The sequence below is a fragment of the Lissotriton helveticus genome, chromosome 4_1 (assembly GCF_964261635.1).
Source record: "Lissotriton helveticus chromosome 4_1, aLisHel1.1, whole genome shotgun sequence".
In the NCBI taxonomy this organism is placed as follows: domain Eukaryota; kingdom Metazoa; phylum Chordata; class Amphibia; order Caudata; family Salamandridae; genus Lissotriton; species Lissotriton helveticus.
Window position 1 is genome coordinate 103,811,018 of NC_136063.1, and position 20,394 is coordinate 103,831,411.

At 42.4% G+C, this 20,394-nt stretch overlaps 1 protein-coding gene across 2 annotated transcripts in view; it reads right to left on the reverse strand.

Moving 5' to 3' along the window:
* LOC144828401 (NFX1-type zinc finger-containing protein 1-like) overlaps window positions 1-20,394 on the reverse strand; it is a 1,040,362-nt gene that overhangs the window by 733,655 nt on the left and 286,313 nt on the right. For both annotated transcript variants that reach the window (XM_078686524.1, XM_078686523.1), the window contains exons 4-5: window positions 4,869-4,943; window positions 3,568-3,642 (exon numbers count right to left, since the gene is read on the reverse strand). In XM_078686524.1, the coding sequence (XP_078542650.1) occupies window positions 3,568-3,642; window positions 4,869-4,943 (150 nt within the window). The remainder of the gene's footprint in view (window positions 1-3,567; window positions 3,643-4,868; window positions 4,944-20,394) is intronic.

Here is a 20,394-nt window from a genome sequence, read left to right on the forward strand (position 1 = left end):
TTCCACATTGCCTGAGGTAATCTAAGTTCCATGTTCTGGGTTGTCTAATCATTGGTGTTATGAAAGAGCCAATGAGATACTGATGCTAGTCTGGTAGGGGATATTGGGTACTAAGGTGAGTTTTGGTACACCCTAATTCACTGAGGTTCCAAGTCTCTATGCACAGTTCTGTGTAGGAGCAGAATCCCTGCTACATCATTTTATGTACTATAACATAATGTATAACATCACTCATAACAACTAAAATGACATCATTGATGACAATCACTGATGACATCAGGCAAGCTCCATTTTCACGCGTATTGCAGTATAGCTTGCTATGGCTATACACGTAGCATAGTTCACATTAACAATCAACCACAGATATATGGGAAACTCTCATTGAGTACGGTATTCAATCTGTATACAACTGATCATAGAAAGCCAAAATAGTGAATGCCAATTCCAAAATGAATTCCTTATTGCTAGACCAGTCTGCCAAAGGGTGGTATTCCCCCAGACTTTTTGCCTGCTCGCCTCCTTTTTCCTGATTTTGTTGGACTTAGGACAACTGACCAGCGATAATGTCCATGTGCTTCTCCCCTAAAGATAGTAACATTGGTGTATCCATAATTGGTATATTTAATGTACTTGTAAGTCCCTTGTTAAATGGTATACCATATACCCAGGGCCTGTAAATTGTGTTAATAGAGGGTTTGCAGCAAGGATTGTGACCCCCACCCAAGAAGCCTTTCAAACTGGCCTCAGGCCTGCTACTCCAGGGCCTGCATATGCAGTTTACTGCCACTTCGACTTGGCATTTAAAACCCCGTTCCCAAGCCTTAAACTCCCCTTTTATTACATATAAGTCACCCCTAAGGTAGAACCTAGGTAGCCCATTGGGCAGAGTGCTGTGTAGCTAAAAGGTAAGATATGTACTTTGAAGTTTAGCATGCCCTGGTATTGACAAACACCCACATTCATTTTCACTACAGCTTACAGGTTAACATTAGTAATTACTTATTATACTTTTAAGTTGTAATCCCTGATTGGGAAGGAGTAGCCATCTCAGTTTTACATCTGTGGAATGGTAATGATAAATCCTCGTTATTGGTGAAGTTGAATTTAACCTTACTATTTCAGAAATGCCACTTTTAGAAAGTTGGCATTTCTCTGCTCATAAAGCTCTGTATGCCTGCAGCCTGTTTCCAATACACGCCTCGGGTGGGTGACAGCTTGACTTTGTGAATTCCCTCTAGACAGCCTCACACAAAGGGACCGTAGGTGTGTCTGACTGCTCATCTGCATTCTGATGGTTCCTCCTGGACAGGATGGGAGGAAAAAACTGACACTTACATTTGAATAGGCAGTGTCTGGTACCCACATAAAGGCATGATTACCCCCCTGCAGAAAGTATGAAGCCAGGGCCACCCAAGCTGGAGGTCATTGGGAGTGAATGAGGGACTCTGAACTTTGGTGAGAGCCTGCTACCACCCTTGAGGGGGCTCTAGTTGCTTTGCTGGGGGGCACCACTTTGACAGGCCGAGAGGCAAGCACTTCAGTTGTTGGATTGGATATTGGTTGACCTGCCTCGTGCAGGGGACTAGTTCCACCAAACCAAGGGAGTGTCTGGTTCTTTGTAAAAGGCAGACAGGCCTCCCCTGGTTCTTGGAAAACATCTGCAGGACAAGACTACTTTGGTGCAGGAATCATAGTCAGCAGGCAGGCCGGCAGGGTTGGCACCAGGTCCTTCACACCTCATCTTCTCCTTTGTTCCTCTTTGGTGTCCTTCATCTCCATAGGGCAGCAGGAGCTGAGTTTCTGGTGTCCTGGGTGCCACCTAAATACTGAATTTAGGGGCAACTAGGGGAGTGATAGGTAGTTGCCAATGAGCTATCTACTTAAGGGCGACTGCACCCTTTTTATGTCCACTCCCCGTGAGGAGTGGGCATAACCCTAAGTCAGAGATCCTAATTATGCCCAAAACAAGATGGCAGAATCTGAAAAGTGGTGTTTACATCAGGCAGTCTGTCCTAGGAATGCTACTATCCCAGTGTGGGACACTACTCCCTATTCTTTCTAGTTTTCCTGCCTCTCTTGCTTCCAAAATGTGGGCTAAGACGGGGGCGGCATTTCCTCGGATCTGGAGAGCCACTGTTGCATATCAAAGCTGGTTGAAGCTTTGAAGCTTCTCACCCTAATAGTGATGGCACTTAGTCATCCTGCTCTGAGGGATGTGTTTACACCTCCGCCCAGAACAGGCTTTGTTTCTTACCTCCAAGGGCAGAGGCCCTCAGGGGGAGCCAGAAGATTGTCTGTAGTGACAGGCTGGCTAGGACCAGTCAGCAGGGCCACCTTTAGGGCTGGTGGTGCCTGGTGCCACAATCTTTTTTGGCGCCCCCTATATGACCTCCTCCTTGGATTCCCTCACATCCACTCAGCAAAAGTGCCTCTCATCTCTCTATAGCCGCTCTGTCTCCAATACATTTCATTTTATTTCTTTTAAAGCATTTGTAAAGGCTGGTGTTACTAATCCACTCAGGTATACACATAAGATACAGATCTTTTTTTTGCAGGAGGCAAGATATTAACCCTCTGCGCTACTTTATGAAGAGTCTAAACTGTCCCTAGACAAAACTCCGATCCGACTCTCTAGCTGGAACAGGAATCACAAGAGTTATCATGACATTTTTTATTGCTGCCTCAAAAGCTGGACACACAAGGAACTGTGTAGCAATGTTGGGGTGTCTTACCTATTCTGCATGCAGTGTCTCAAGGCATAGCACACAGGGCTGTCTGCCATGTCATGACTTCAGTTTTCTCTGTACCAAGACACGCTGCCGGCAGTGGCAGTATGTGTTTAGATGCTGAGGGATCTCTCAGAGATGCACCATTCATTCTGCAGCTCTCGGAGATCTTCTTTAGTCCTCCATGCCCTAGGTACTGGGGGTAACACTTGCTAGGAACTTATAGGGGTTCCAAAGGTATTGTTAATTGGGGACCAATTGCACATTTATAGGAAAGAGATCTGTCACTGGGAACCAGGTTATCAGGAACCTAATGCACCTCCAGTCAAGATTGGATCGAAATGAGAGGCAAAACGTGGGGGTGAGCACGTCAAAAAGGGGCACTTTCGTACAGCATGTGTCAAAGTCATGAATGAGAGTTATATTTCCCTTATCTACTAATGCATATAATTAACACCTATACATCCTCTGTGCTGCTGCTTTTTATTTGTGAGCAAAGAACATAAACATTTACTGTCTGAACAAGTATGTCTGAGAGGTTGTACCACAAAATATGCCAATACAGGAGTGCCACCCCTAAATTCATTCACATTGAATGTATTTCCATAATCTACATAAACACATCAGTACTTGTATTTCACTTTTCAAGATGAGGCCTTTACTCTTTGCCTTCTCCAATTCCATCTATGTCTGTAACATTGATAAATCTTCATGGAGGTAATCTGCTTTACTAATTCAGTCATTTGGAGGGGAAAATAGCAAACAGGCATAGCAAGAGGCAACATACTCTAAGGGGAGGCTAAGGCAATAAATGTCAGTAGGAAATGTAAAATCATTTTACCTTTTCAGCATTTGTGTGAAGAGCCTGGGGTGCAGAAGCACTATCGATCAATTGTGGGTCACTTGCAGCCTTTTCCTTAAATGAAAACAAGAGTAACAACCAGGTGAAAAAAGAGATGTAATTTAATGGCTCTAATTAATATTGTTGATGAAAAAAGCAGATTATACATTTGAGTTCAGCAATACGATTAAAACAACGGTTCCATGAATGACAATGATATATCAAACATATGTGCACAAAATCACAAGTAAGCACCCAACAATACATGTCAATATACAGCCGCGGTCCGTGCAGGTAACAGCGGTGAGGCCAGGTAAGGGGGGATTTTGAGGGACGATGCAGAGGAAAAATTTATTATTTTTTTTATTTCCCCTCAGCATCGTCCCTCAAAATACCCCCATTGTGCGGCCCCACCACCCAATCACTGTTACCTGCACGGACCACGGCTGTCCATATATAGTTTAATGTACTATTTACAAACAGGGTGAACATGAAGGATGAAAGCAAACCTAATGTTGTCTCTAATCCTAACTCTAAATTCAACATTAACCATCACCCTAACCCAAGATCCAGGTGTGACTCAAATCTAAGCCATACCTGTTATCAACCTGAACCTTCATATTTTCCTAATCTGGGTCTCAGACATTACCCTTAAATAACCCTGATTCTACCTTTAACAAAAACGTTAACATAATGTGTAACCCATACCCTAATTCTAACACTGACCATAACTCTAACCCTAACCTAAACTCACTTATCTTTAATATAAGTATAAACATAACTCAACGCTACACTCTAATGATAACCAGTCGCCAAAAGTCTGATCCTAACTCTATCCTAACCTCCATCTACTTATACCTCAGGCTCCAATCTTACCCTTACCTTTAACCTTATTTTAACCTTTAACATATTCCCAAATCGAATAACTTTAAACCTAACATCAACCCTAACATGTGTCCGTCTCTAACTAACTCCAGCATAATCTCGACTCTAATACTTATCCTTAGTCTAATTATTTGATGTCTTGAAGCTGCCCTTAGCCATAAACTTGCCTTTAGCTCTAAAGCATGCCTTATGCTTAGGCCACATCTAACTATGTCACTTTCTTAGCTGTACTTCCCTTCTTCATTTTAACCTCATCTTAACGTCCGTCAGCCCTAATCTTTATTATAACACTACCCTTAATCCCATCCCTTCCCCTTACCTAACTCTAGCTCTCTCTCTTGCCTAACCCAAAAGCCTTCCCTGTCCTAATCTCCAAATGGTGGGAATATTTGTGGTAAATGCAAACTTGAGCTTACTTTTTCAGCATCTGCTTGTGGACACTGTGGATTGGCACTGATGCTCGGGAGCTGTGGATCATTAGGAGCCTTCATCTGGGGAAAACAAGTTACACTTTTTACTTGAGCTTCTTTCAAACAACTGAGTACATAGAATACCATTTAAGCCTAAAGCATCTCTCAATTTAGTCATAATAGTTACAATTACCTTAACTGTGAGCATAAGTATAGCAACCCTAAAACTAACAAGAGCATCAATCCTAACCCTTACCATAATAACAATAGGAATCTAAATCTAACCCTGATACTAACCTTAAATTTAAACCCCTCCCTAATTCTAACCCTAAAATCATGCCTGACTTCAAACCTTGCACTTACCCTGATTCTAAACTTAGCCCTAAACCTGACCTTAGCCCTAACAGATTTTCCTTATCACATATCATACAGGTAGTCCTAACCCTAACTGAAACCCTAAACCTAACCTTGACTACAATCCTTACCATACCCCGCATCTTACACAAGCAGTACCCTAAACCCTCACTCATCTCTAAACATAACCTAACTTTTGACTGTAGGATTTGGCAGAATTAAAGGATATATATAGATCTCTCTTTATTACTTTGGAAAAATACACATTTTGAACATGCATGAAGGATATTGTCAGCCTTCTAGGCACTCGCAATGTGCATTCCAGCAGATACTTTAAAAATGCTATCAACTCAGATGACAAAATCCATTGGTGGCCTTAGGTTCATTTAAGATCTAAAAACAGAGACGGGTTATGGTTAAAGGTGGCAGAGGCCATGAAGGACTATAAGATTTATTGCTTTTGGGTCTCCCACACTGAGCCATTTACAATGAAAATCACTTGGGGAATTTCAAAAACCTAGAGTATTATTGGTGGTTTTTGGATCATCCAGGATCTAAAAGTAAGAAAAGTGCTGTGGTTAGGGGTGCCACAGGCCATGCTGAACAAAATCATAAGTATTCAAGGTTTTAAGTTCAATAAACCACAAATCACAAGATGCCCCACCTATTTTCCCAGGGGCATAGCTTGGTCTGTAAGATTGGTGGGTGGGGGGAGAGCTTCAAATTTCCCAACAATCACGCTGGCACGTAGGGGTCTATTTACTAAATTCTCATGCAGCGCAGCATGCAAAAATGATGCGCTGCGTGAAAAGGAGCGAGCAGGAAAGTGCCACATTTACACAGATATGGCACTCTCCTCGTTTCTTCCTAGCGCCGGCTCACAATCAGGTAGCCATGCCCTATGCACACACTTTTGCACCATAGTGTAAGAGTGGCTGCGTAAGTCTAGCATAGGTTTTGAACTGAATGGGTACCTTACCAGTACATATTACAGGGGCATATTTATCGATCATTCATGCAATAAAATGCAGCACGTCATCTTGCAGCGATGGGCTGCACTGCGTGAAAGGGAAAGGGCAGGAATGCGCCATATTTAACATTATATGTCATATTCCGGACCTTTCTTAGTGCTGGCGCATTTTTGACTGCAACGCAGGCACCTTAGCGTCATGTTGCAAGGGTGCCTGAATTGTAGGCAGGATTGTTTTTGTGCAGGAAGGTACACCTTCCAGCACAAAAACAATCCAGAGAGGCCTTTTCCTCTTTCTATGTGCAATGAAGAATGCAGCACACATAGAAAGAGAAAAGTACGCCTCCCCTTAGGAGGGCTAGCATTTTGATGCATTTCTAGGTCTACCCCTGATGGTAAATCTGAGAATGCACCAAAATCCATGGGTGGATGCGTGGGACCACCCACGCTCCTCCCATGGAATGCCTTCCTGGGGCTGAGTAATGCAAGACAGAGATTTACAAGGCCTGGCTTTACTCTAGATTTATCAAACCATGCAGGGCCAGCAAAGGAGCCTTGCATGGCTTGATAAGTCTCATGTAGGTTTTGGTTTGCCCTTCGCCTCCTTGCGTGCTGCAAGGGTGAGGCAAATGTTGATAAATCTGGTCCACAATGCTTAGACTAACTTAAATACTTTTCCCGCTTTGTAAGTGTGTGGTACAGTGCAGCACATATGCAAAGTAAGAAAAGAGAGGAGAATTAAAAGCATTTCTCTTTGACAGTGTCTATTTTCAATAGGCGTTATTGTTTTTTTTATTTCAAATTATTATTATTATTGAATTTTAAGGAATGAATAAATAACTATAGAAATACAATAATGAAAACACAAGAGCGAAAATGAGACGTACTGACTAGTCATAATAATGCCTAGCCATGGTATTCGCAGTGAGCCCGCAGGGAGGTACAGGTGGGCGAACAAGCACAATTCCCCCAAGAGTTCAAAATATATGTATACAACACAATATATATTGCAGTTGTGACGAGCAGGTACATTTTCACAGTTGTGGAGGCAGGCGTTATTGTTTGACGCATGTTAGACCTGGCATCATTGTAGTGAGTCTCCCTTCCATTTTATCAGATTGCCTCCTCTGATTTTGATATGTTTTTGCTGGATATTTGCTTTTGGGCACTGTGCTACTGCTCTTCAGTGCCACAGTGAAAGTGCTCCCTATGTTAAATTGATGTATTAATTAGTGATTCCATGATTGGGTTATTTGATTTGCTTGTCAGACCCTAGTACAGTGCACCATGTGTCCCCAGGGCTTGTAAATCAAATGCTGCTGGTGGGCTTGCAGCACTGGTTGTGCCACTCACAGAAGCAGCTTGTAAAGTGTGTCTCAGACCTGCCATTGCAAGGCCTGTGTACAGTCTGAGACTGCCATGTCAACCTGGCCAGTGCACCCACTTGCCAGTCCCTAAACTTCCCCTTTGCTTCATATCAGACACCCCTATGGTAGGCCCAAGGGCAGGGTGCATTGTAAGTATAAGGTAGGACATGCCCTGGTGTGTGTAGCATGTCCTATTAGTGAATTACAGCCATTTTCGTTTTTCACTAGTGCAAGGCAAGAATGGGCAGTTAGATTATTACATTTTATAATCCTAACTGACTCAGGGAACATGGTAGAAATTCGAATTTAGTATGCCTGAACTCAGAATGATAAAATACATCTTTTAGTAAAGTTGGTTTTAACATTCTGTGTTTGAAAATACCACTTTTAGAAAGTAGGTATTTTCTTGTCTAACTATCCAAAGCCTGCCTCTGCTAGGTTGTGTATTCCTTGTCTGGAGTTTGAGTGACAGGGATGGGGGATTCCAGGAGACAGAATGAGTCAGCCCAGTGGTGAATAGGAGGATCTGCATCTAGATGGGAGGGAGGAGTTGCACCTGGGAACTGAATAGGGCTGGGCCTTCTCTCCACAATGCTGGCTCCACCCCCTGGGGTGCGGCTGTTGTCTCTGCCCTGCACTGTGAAAGAAGAGAAGGGATCATGTCAACAAAGTGCTACAGGGCTGTGCTTTCCCTCCACAATGCTGGATCCACCTCCTCTGATGTTTCTGCCCTACACTGTGGAAGGAAAGAAGGAGTCCTGTAAACAAAGTGCTTAAGAACTGGTTTGGACTAGGCAGAGGCCTCTCTGCCTTCAGAGAACAAGGAGAAAGTAGTATAAATATTGGGACCCAGACCCAAGGACTTTAGATCACTTCTGGGAACAAGACAAACCTTTTGCCAAGGAGAAGAAACAAGAAAGCTGCAGGAGTTTTGGACTGCCCCTCTGCCAGTGTGCTGTTTGCTGGGTTGGCCGCAGTGGTTTCTTCATTGCCAAGGAAAGGAGAAGGAACTTTTTAAGGACTTTCATCATCTTGCAGAATATTACTCCAAGGGCTTGAACTTGTGCTTGCCTCCTGCTGAAGCCTCAGGGACAAAAGACTTAATCTCCAGCTCCCCTCTGAATTTCCTTGATGGGAATTCTAACTGCGTGTGGCTGGGAGATGGAAGCGCGATGCAACGAGAAGAAGCGTGTCGCTGCCGCAGCTGTAAACGTCGCATCGCCGGAGAAGTGTGCCATTTCCGCATCTCCCAGGAAGCATGTCTTCATCGAAGCTGTCTGCTGTCGCATCACCGGAGAAGCGTGACGCCATCGAGAGGGTCGCCATTGCATCGCCGGAGAAGCGTGTCGCAGGGCCTGTCGCGGCTCCAACGTACAGAGTCGTCACAAGGCTGCCAGGGCGTCTACACATCGTCACCGCATCGTCGCATCAAGGGCGCCATCTTCTCGCATTGCACCAGGATTGTCGCATCGAATCGAGGCACCATCTTGCACATCGCAAGACCTCCAGAGCTAACAACGCAAAACTCTGTCTACTTTTTTTTTAGTAAATAGGGTTTTGCGTAAAAAAGCTTGGCTCTAATGAATGCAGATTGCTAGTGGTACAAAGTGAGAGAAAACATATTTTGTAAAATACCCAAAAAGAATGTATTCTCTGTCTAGAGAAAGGGAGAGTGTGTGTGTTGCAATTTCTAAAATTGCGAATGCATTTAAGAAATCGCAATTAGAGATTTTTTAAATGCAATGCATGATTATTTTTCAATTGTGAATTCGCAGTTTGGAAGGGGTAAAATAGCATGAAATTGAACTTCATGCTATTTTACCTAAAACTATCAAATATGCACAAATTGCATTTTTGGAAGTTTAAATTTACACACTTGCATTTAAAGTTACATTTCAGGGGTGCAGGGAGGGGTTCTATGGACCCCCCCAGCACCCTTGAAATTGCATTCACATTTTGCGAATCGCAATTTGAAATTCGCAAACTGTGATTGCCTTCCCATTGATTCCTATGGGCCTTTTGGCCCATAGGAATCAATGGGAAGGGTTTTCCTTAATTGCGATTCGCAAATTGTGAATCGCAATTAAGGAAAAATACCGAATCGCAAAAAAAATGTGAATTGTTCATGCATTGCCGTTTGCGATTTCTAAATTGCGCTTCCTTAATTTTCGCAATTTAGGAATCGCAACGGCAACAATGATGCATCTAGGGGATAGTTCTTTTCTAAACTGCCACTTGGAATTTCAATTCAATTTAAGAGAAGTATATCAGGTACCATTATGTTTACAGTGATTAAAGAGACTTTTGAATTTGTTAATTTGCTTTTCACCTTTCCTATCAGCCTCCTCTCCCAACTTAAACCATTCTTCACAACGATGTCACTGTCCCATACCAATCAAAGCAGCTGAAATACTATTTAAATAACCAATTTAAAGGCTGAATTCCTTTGCTATGCAATTTTTCTGGCAGGATGTTTATGGCCCAATTCACAAAGATAACGTTAGACCAAAAGTCTAACTTAGACCAAAAGTCTTGCTAGAACTAGTAGTAACGTTACTACAACTAACTTAACTTTGTGAATCTGAAAAGTCATAAGGTTTGAAGTATCGTATAATAAGTTAACCTTTTGATCTAACTTTATCTTTGTGATTCAAGCCTTTAGACTTTAGGTGTAAAGTTATAATTCGGGTGAAAAGTTTGGGCCTTATTCACAAAGGTGAATTTAGACCAAAAGTCTAAGTTTAGGACATTCGGTATTCACAAAGGTAAATCATGAGTAGTATCTTTACGTCCGCACTCCGGTGGAGAGTCTGCACTCGGTGGAATCTCTACCCTGAGTGCGGAGTATCCGTTCCACACGCGCAGTGGACCTGTGCACCCGGAGTTGATACTCCCCACTCAGGATGGAATTCCGCCCTGAGTGCGGAAACTCCGCCGAGTGCGGACGTAAAGACACTACTCATTGCTTACCTTTGTGAATACTGAAAGTCCTAAACTTAGACTTTTGGTCTAAGTTTACCTTTGTGAATCAGGCCCCTAGACTTTAGGTCCAAACTTAGACTTCAGCTCCAAAGTTAGACTTTATGTCTAACTTTACCCTTGTGAATTAGGCCCTTAGTGTACTAACACGTATGTCTGAGAGATCATAGTACAAAATAAGCCATTTGAAGTGTGTCTTGTCTGCATATGAACACATAAGTACTTGTATCTCACTTTTCAAAATGGAGCCTGTGCTCCTTCCCTTCTCCAATATATTTTTTACAGCGATGATCTTTACTGAGATAAAGAAGTGTGTCTGCTGCTCAGTGTCAAATCCTTGGCACCAGTAAGAGTGAATTGGCTGGCGCTTTTTATAGAACCAAAGCTAGCGGCAGACAAGGTCAGGAAGAGGATCTTTATTAGCAAGAAAAGGAAAATAGAGGTGACGATGGTTGTAACGAAAAGGCCCATAGAAATGACTTCCAATCCCGCATTGGCTGCTGACAAAGTGTTAGGTGTTGGGAGTGATCTAAAAGCTAGGGAAAATGTATAATATGATTGTACAAAGAGTATTTATTGTTCAAAGCTATTACAGAGCTGCTAACGAATTAGGGTATTTCATCAGAAATTGGGAAAACATCTTGAATGATATTAAGGCCCAACTAAGCGCAAACTGGATTTGTAATTATTTCACCTTGGCAAACCCAGCACATTGCCAGGGTGGGACTCATTATATGCTGAACATGAGTAGTACTTGTACGCAATCTGAGTATCAGTTCTCTTTATGAAATTTTCTGGCTGCCCCAAAGACAATCTGCTGGTTTGGATGAGCCAGCGAGGAGGAGTTGGAGACATTTATAAATATACCAGGCACCAGTGAACATTCATACGTGCCTCTGCTTTGAGTAAGCCCTGGAAACCTGAAGACTATCTACAAATATGTGCAGGAAGCTTGTTATAAAATCGTTATGTATATATGTGGAATGTATGACGTTACAACGCATACATTTACAATGCATGCCTTTACAACGCAGTTTTTACATCGTAACATGCTTTACAACACACTCCATTACATCGCATGACACTACATCGCATTTTTAGAAACGACCTTTACAACGCATTCCATTACATTGCATTCTACATTTACAACGCATACCATTACAACGCATACCATTACAATGCATTTCAGGTAAGAATTAGATAGTATGGGGTAAAAATTACTATTCTAACTCCAGGGGGTGCAACCAGGGTTGGATTGGGATTGAAAATCGGCCCGGGTAAGCCAAAAAAAAATCGGCCCACATTTGCATAATCACTCCTCAAATCACTGCTTGGCGTAATCTTATAAAAAAAACTTTATGCAGGGGGGTTAAGAAAATGCACGTTTCAATTTACAGTGGTGAAACAAGTTAGGCCACTTCTACTCAGACCGCCCACCCCTCAGTATGTGCACACATTAATGGGCCGGCCTGCGAGACAAAGGGAGTGACACCTCTGCCTGTGGCTAAACAGAGGTAATGAGCGCCTATCTGCCTCTAGTAAGTCCACTCAGACACCTACTGGGCTGCTGGCTGTTCGAACAATAGAGACAGCGCCCAAATCGCCCCCCAGACTGCTCAAAAAAGCAGCCCACAGCAAAACTCGGACACCGGCCCCTCGGGCATTGCCCGAATGCCCGTGTTACCAATCCGACGCTGGGTGCAACAGTAGGGTAAGTGTTGGATAGTGTAGGGGTAAAAATTACTATTCGAACTCCAGTGGGTGCAACAGTAGGGTAGGTTTTGGATAGTGTAGGGGTACTATGCGTTGTAATGCTATGCATTGTAATGGTATGCGTTGTAATGCCTGCGTTGTAGTGACATGCATTGTAAAGGATGTTGCGATGTAATGACTGCGTTGTAAGTGTGGTGCGATGTAATGGTTGCGTTGTAAAGGATTTTTCTCATGTATGTGTTATAGTTCTCAGCTTTTGTAATTCACCCATGGTCAGATGCTGAACTTAGGCAGTGACTGTCCCCTCCTGCAGATTGGCTGTTGTGAAGAGGACCGACAGTCTGTTATTGTTGTGGGTCTCCATCTTTGGAAGGAAGGACAGGAAATATAAGATAAGGCAGAGTAAATGTAAATGCAATGCTCAGTGTCTGCTGCCTCATATAGTAGTAAGTAGGGCACTGTTGTAGCACACTGCACAGCAGGCAATCCCAAGCGCTACTCAGTGACAGACTAAAATGTAGGATCCTGTTACCAAGTCAACAGCAATAGCCAAGGAGGGATCCACCCAAGGTATGATGAAAGAAATCTGTTTTATTAATACAACAGGAGCTAGAGCCCATGTCCAGGGTGACCGGCCTGATTCCACAACCAGCAGAGTTCAATCATCAAACCTGGAACCAAGAATCTGGTCACCACAGTCCAATAGGAAATCCACATAGCGTTCCAATGAAGTAAGTTGAATCTGCATCACACTGAAAAGAGTAACAATATACCAAACTCTGACTAACTACAATTTAATTCAAGCATAGGCCATTCCAATAGGTCAGGCATATGAATGAAAGCGCCTTTTGTGGCACTGTTGAGTTGAGACACTCAAAAAGTCATGAAACATGCACTCTGTCACTCATCATTGCACTCATGCATCCATTCACCCATCCACTGATTCATTCTTGCATTCACACTTTCACAAAACCGCTATAAAAGACACACAAATAAAAAAAAAAGGAAAATAAATTAAAAGAATACAAGTAGAGAAAAGAAAACATACTGCTGTTTAGACATGGTGCGTATTTAACTAAACAGAAAGGCAGAGATGTTGTAAATAGTCTAATGTATTAATTGTCAAGCATGGCTGCCACATTTAGAATCATCATGATGGCCACCTTGAAATGTTAGAACATTGATATACTATGGGACATGATCAAGATTGATTTGCATACAGCTGGGTCCAAACTGAGATGGCATGGTGTGCAAAAAAATGGTGGACTGGAATGCAGCTCGAGTAATTACCAGTTGATGAGATTAATTAAAGCATTCCATCCATCTCTGTTTTTTATACTTTAGTTTGTCACCCTAAGTAGGACAGGTATGCCCAGACGTGGGTCCTGTGCACACTGTGTCACTGGAACCAAGCTGTACACGGCTGATGAGCGCATAACTAGGGCGAGAGTGGAAATGGGTTGCTTGTGTTTCAGTTCAGGGAGGTCCTGGCTTGCAGTTTGGGCTGGACTGTTCCCATTGGACCAGGGTGAAGGCTGATTTGCATTTAGCTAGATCTAAACGGAGGTGACATGCTGTGCAGAATAAGGATAGACTGGGATGCAGCCCAAGTAATTATCATTGTCTGAGGTTAACTCAAGCATTCCATTAATCACTGTTTTGTATCATATACTATGAAGAACAGCATTCCATAATTTGTCTCCTAGTTTAGAGGCAGTGACCACAAAGTGTCCAGTAAAGGAAAATAACTCACACCAGAGTTCTTGCACCATTGTTGGACTAAGTAGCTCCCACATCCACTCAAAAAGCTGCTTGCATAAGTAGGATTTTAGAGCGGAGGGTAAACATATCTCCCACATTACTCAAAAGGAGTAAAACCATTGTGTCATTTGATCACTTCTTCATTGACAGAGAAGGAGTGAATGGAAGAGTACACTCAACTTCTTAGAGACTTGCAGAACAGGATTGTATCTGCACTTCGACAAACACTGGCGGGAATGATTCGGGCTGGATTAATATACACAATATACAATGAAGGCCAGGCTATACCAATAGGATACTAATCATAGTATCTACAGCAGAGTATTGCTTCATTCTGACTTCAGAGTAATGGTCCATCATGAAAGAGAGGCCCACTGCCCCCTCCATGGCGCAAGTGGTTGTTGGACCAGAGTGATTGGTCAGTTGCTGAGGAATGTAGGCCTCAGCGATGTGTACGGATGAGAGCGCGGAGTGGGATTTGGAGCTCTGAGGTGAGAAGGTTGATCGTTTGAGTAAGGCGACTGAAATTATCGACAGTTCCCCTATGATTAGGCAATTCCACGCACCCTGTCGCTACCAGCATAGCAACTGAAAGAGTGCCCGGGAATTCTGAATTTAAAAAAAGAAAACATTACATATCTGTAGCCCTGGTTCTGCACTGCAGTAACTTTGTTGAAGTTATATCTGCTTGAATAATTCCTGGTTGCATGCGTGGGCCACAGAACAGTAATTCACTTTCATTGAAATTGCATCAGATATATATATATATATATATATATATATATATATATATATATATATATATATATATATATATATATATATATATATATAACCTACTGGCAGTCGCCAGTGGGTAGTTATGGTTAGGAAATTCACAACATTCTATTTGGAATAACTTTGGCGCCTGAGGAAAATGATATTTTGCCTGACCAATATATGTCCACTACATATACCCTATGTTACATGTCATGTGCATGTCACCCATGCATATTTCCTTGTAGTGGCCTGAATCACTAGGCCTCTGCAAACATTTTCTGCATTAGAAATGCCAGTCATCAAGTCTCCCAAACATTAAGTTAGCATAAGGCCCATGTATTTGCATTGCATTGTGCACTTTTAAATAAATATTGTAATGAACCCATTTTGTGGCGCAGCCCGAGCCACTTTTCTGAAATAAGGGTGTTTCATGACTCCTGACACACTGAAGCTGCAGTTACGTCCCTCTGGCCTCGCATACTTCTAGCTCAGCCGAGAGAAGCCCAGCAAGAGGCCTGCCAAGACTGTATTATGTATAACTGTTATCCGAGGGAGATAGGGCCTAGCCATTCTGACTCCATTTAAGTAAATTACGGTGCTTGCAACCATAGAAGAGCTCACAGCCCTCATGCAATGAACGAATAAATATGCCCTCTCTGTCTTTTAGTGACGAACAACCTTTGCTTCTTTTGCTTGCTGACTCTAGATATCAGTTGTACTAGATGTGCTGGTCGCCTTGACATAAGAGATCTCTCTGCTAGGTTGAAAGTCAGCCTCCTCCCAGTTACACGTCAATTGCACGTCATGCTCAAATTGCACAATTAGGGCACAGTTCGAGCTGGTCATGCCAACTCCTCCTCTAAGTACCCACCCACCTATGACACCTACCTATCACACACCTATGACTCATCAAGTGTACACCCACATGTTCTTATCTCATTTTCTGTCTTGCGCCTGCTCCTATGTACAAGGAGTAAAAAGTATATAATATAATGTTTTGTTATTAAATGATTAGAAGACTCTTCCTGAACCTCAGAGGTGATGGAACATATTCTCCCTTTGACTCGAGTTATTGGAATAAAGCCCATTTTAACTCAGATACCACGGACTCTGCTTCTCACTTGATGCATGCTAATTGTTAATGCCTAGAAATTCAGCCAGGGTAATATTTTATTTACCACATAATTTGGCGCCCTTACAGGGACATATCCCTTTCCCCACTCGCCGGAGTTGTCGGTCTAGTCTTTGCCCCCTTCTACAGCCGTGACGGACTTCAAAGCGCACCAGCAGGACTTCCTGCCACTCCCTCAGGCCCACGGAGGAGGACGGACTGCGACCAGGCATCCATGTGAGGCGGTGAGAATCGCGGATCGTCTCAACCAGAGGCCCAGCCCGTGAGAGAGCAAGGTCCGAGGTCTCCAGAGGTCCACCTGTTCCAAGGCGCAAGCGTAGTCAAGTCAAGTTTCCAAGGCCTTCAAGTTTCAAGTTCTGCTTTCCTGGTGAGTACCACTATGGGGAATGTATCTAGTTTCAAGACGGGCTCATTTTAGATGAGAACGGTCAAGACGTGTCCACAGTAAAACGTGGGCCCTGTAAAGACGTGTCTCAATTTTTGGGACCGGTATGGTTGTACTGTATTTTCAGTGCACAAAAATGTTTTTCAAGTACATGTTTAACTCTCTGTATCAGTTTAGGTTGTATCTGTTTTAGTGTTTCAATGTTATGTTGTTTTAGTGTGAATGATTGTTGATTGTTACAGTCTATTTTTGTGTATTGTGTTTCCATTGTATTGGTTTCTGTTTTCAAAATTACGTCAGATAGGGACCAGAAGAGGTTTACTAGGACAGTTAAAATCCGGCCTAGAGACACACCTGGTCATTTTATGTATACTAAGCATGGGCTAAACGCCATTTGGAAAAAGAAGTCAAGACCCTCTCAGAAAGATGCCATTGAGTTATGACGCAAAGAGTCACATAGGAGAACAGAGAAAGAATTCAATAAAGCAGAGAGAGCTAAACAAGCCAAGAAATGCCGTTGTTAACTGGTATTTATCCCGTTCTGTCAGAAAAACTAACTAAAGTGACCACCTCAGAAAGACCCAGTAGGTAGAGAACGCCACCACCTGTACCCTTTAGAGTATGTAGAAATAAGCCGACAGCATCTGAAGCGTTCATTTCCTTGTATCTAGACAAGTCCCTTCTGGACTGCGCAAGTGCCTTGTGAGTAACTAGTTGGTTTATTTGTACATAGCGCTTTGTGCTTAAGACTTGTGAGTAGTTTGTTGAATTTTCTTAAGTATAGCTCCTTGTAAATATGCCTTGTGAATTGCGTGTCATTTTTGTGACTTGTTGAGTTTCTTGTAAATATGGCTTGTGAATAGCGCCATGTAGTTATGGCTTGTGCAGAGCATGTTATCATCAGGTCCCTAGCCATTACGTTAGGCAGGAGAGAGCTGGATCTCTTTCAAGTGCTTAGAGAAAATGTTTTGAAGATGTGCGTATGTGTTATGTGATAACGTGGAGAGATGAGTTCATGACTTTCCCATGTACTGCAGTCATTGGGGAAAGATTGTGCTTCAGCTGCCAAAGAGTTAATATCTTGTACTGAGTAGGCAGTATTTCTTTAACAAGGTGTTGAGGAATTTTGGCGTTTTTTGGTGTTTGCGGGGGGGCGTGTTTTTGAGCGGAAATTCGTACCCGTTCCAGTGGAGGGATTTAGTTGCTTTTTGGTGAGGATTTAGGGAATAGCTTGGACTACTGTGATGCCAAATTTGAAAGGGATCCGAGCTGTGAAAGTGGTGGAAAAAGCATGTTTTGTGTGGAGGTGCGATTTGCCATGTTATCCAATGGGCGTATTTCTGAAATGTGAGATAAGGGTTTGCACCACGAAGAATGCTTTAATGTTTTCACGGTAGAGAAGAAATTATAGAACAGACCGATCTTAGAGAATGTGCTTTAAATTAGTGTAATGCAACAGTGTTTTTTGTTTTAATAGGAATGTTTCTACAGAATATTTTTCCCAATGCAAGCTGCCCTTTAGAATAGCGTGTGACAGTTATCCCACTCACTTAGGAAAGTGGCTCTTTGTAAATTAATGAACGTGGCCCTTTCGATAGCTATAATACACTACCATCTTAATGCATTGCTAAGAGTCCCCTACATTAGTTTAGTTTGCATTCATTTAGTTTCAAGGCTCACTTATGTACTTTGACAGGCTGCTGATAGAATGGTGATATATTGCACGGTAAAAGCAGTGTTCATTAAACAAGACTTGGAAAATAGGTATGGCGTGATGACAGGCTGCTTCAATTGATATGTGCAGAGAACAGTCCCCACTAAAATTAGAAAAGATGGCCTTTTGAAAAAGTATGAATCTGGCCCTTTTAATAGGTAGAATAGAAAAGCTTGCACACTTGCTTATGAAAATATTGGTTATGCAATGCAGAATTAAGGAGTTTGACATGTGTGACGACCCCCTAGACCAGCACCCCGACCCCGAGGCGCCACAACATGTTATTTTCAAAAAAGTAAAATATGGTGTGTTTCCATGCCATGATTGTTTTGTTCTGTTTATTGTTTCCCTTGCAGCTAGTAGCAGTACAGAATTATTTAAAATGCTAGCATGTCACTCAGTTACAGAATAATATATGTCTTTATTAATTTACTTTTTACCACGTTCTAAATTTTGCTTCAGTTAAAGTTAGAAAGCTCTGGCCTGGGAACAGATATGTTTTGAAGTACAAGGAATGTGTTTTTTTGACCTTGAGACACAGTCCGTCCGAGATGGCCTGGTTCCCAGTAAATGATGTTTATGTAAAGGGAGGGCTTTTTCTCTCTTGGAGTGCCTGTCTTGTTGATATTGGCCATCCTCCAATTCCTTTCCGCGGACGATTATTGGCTGTTCTCCAGCTAAGTCAGGCTTCCTTCGCGAACAGAATAAAAATACTTGACGAGCCACGGAGACAATGTTTATGTAAAGGGGGGCCAAGTTGCTCCTCTGAAACGGTCAACATTGAGAGCTTCATTGACTTCAGATAAGTCACGCTTGCAAATGTATAAATTTGTCCCCCAGTAGTGTAAACAGAATAATTGGCAGGAGTCTTGCTCTTGCAATGAGTTCAGCATCTGGCAGTCATTCAATTTTAGATCACAGTGTAGCCCGGCTTGGAATTGATTCAAAGCTCCGAGCGCGAACATAATTCTAGAGGGAGGGGCTGCTTCTCAAAGGAGTGAGGAGTATCGAGGCTTCTAGGCCTTCTGTCTATGACAAGAATACTTTGATTTTATTCAAATACATTTAGAGAACATATTGTAGTTAGTATGGTCATACTATTAACAGGATTTAGAGTAGGATCTTATTTTTATGTGCTGTAAAGTGCTTTTGAGAGGGGTTCCCCAAAATAAAATAGTGTTTTTGTATTGAGAATTCATTTTTCTTTATTTATTTATTTTTATATAATCATTTCTGCTAGATTGATGTCAGAAAGTCCTAGCATTTACAGTCAGGCATTGAAAAGACAGCTAGACAGTATTCACATGCCTGCCAACACAGCACTGATACAGTACATAAACGACATTCTAATTACAGCAAGATCAGAACCAGACTGTGACATTGCATCTCTGACAGTCTTGTACTTTCTGTGTAAAGCAAGTGGTGTACAACACTTGCTTTCCAAGGAGGGTACACCAGGTATACAGCTAACACGGTAGACAGCTAACACAAGAATCATACAGCTCATTACTAACCTTTCACAGCCCAGGACACAAAAGGAAGTACGTGCCTTTATTGGCCTCACTTCTTACTGTAGGCAATGGATTCCCCAGTATGCATATCTAGCAAACCGCTCATACAGTTAACTACACAGAAGGCAGCCATTTTGACTGTTCTCCCTAGGACACAAGAACACACCTTGGCATTTGAGGAATTAAAAAGAGCATTATGTCAAGCGCCAGTTTTAAGCGACTCCATGTTACAGTAAACATTTTATGCTTTTTTATTTTTATTTATTTTTACATTTGACTGTAGCGAGACTGACAGGATATGGACTGACATTATTTCAACCACACATAGAGATCAGACGTTGTAATATTCTGAATCCTGCAACGCTTTTGCCCTCAAGTACAGTAAATGCATCACCACATGACTGTGTGGAAGTAATGAATAAACCAAGACAAGACCTGACAGATATTGCACTTCTAGACCCAGACCTGACACTCTATGTAGATGGATCATGCATGAGAACAAGTACAGGAGACTTAGTAGCAGCGTATGCCGTGACCACAGAAGTCATAGAGACACAGAAAATAGACACCCTGTCTGCTCAAGCGGCAGAGCTCATTGCTCTGACACAAGCCTGCATAAGAGCAAAGCACTTAAAAGTAAACATTTATACTGACTCACAATACGCTTTTGACGTTGTTCATGATTTCGGGGTTCTGAGGAGAAAGAGAGAGGTTTCTTGAGACCTCCCATGGGACCATGATTCAGCACAGCCAGCTTATTCAGGCCCTGTTAGAGGCCATACATTTACCTACAGCCATTTCTATCCTGAAATGCAAAGCTCACACCAAAGTTACAGACACCAACAGACACGACAAGGACAGAGGTACCATTACTGACATAAAGTATG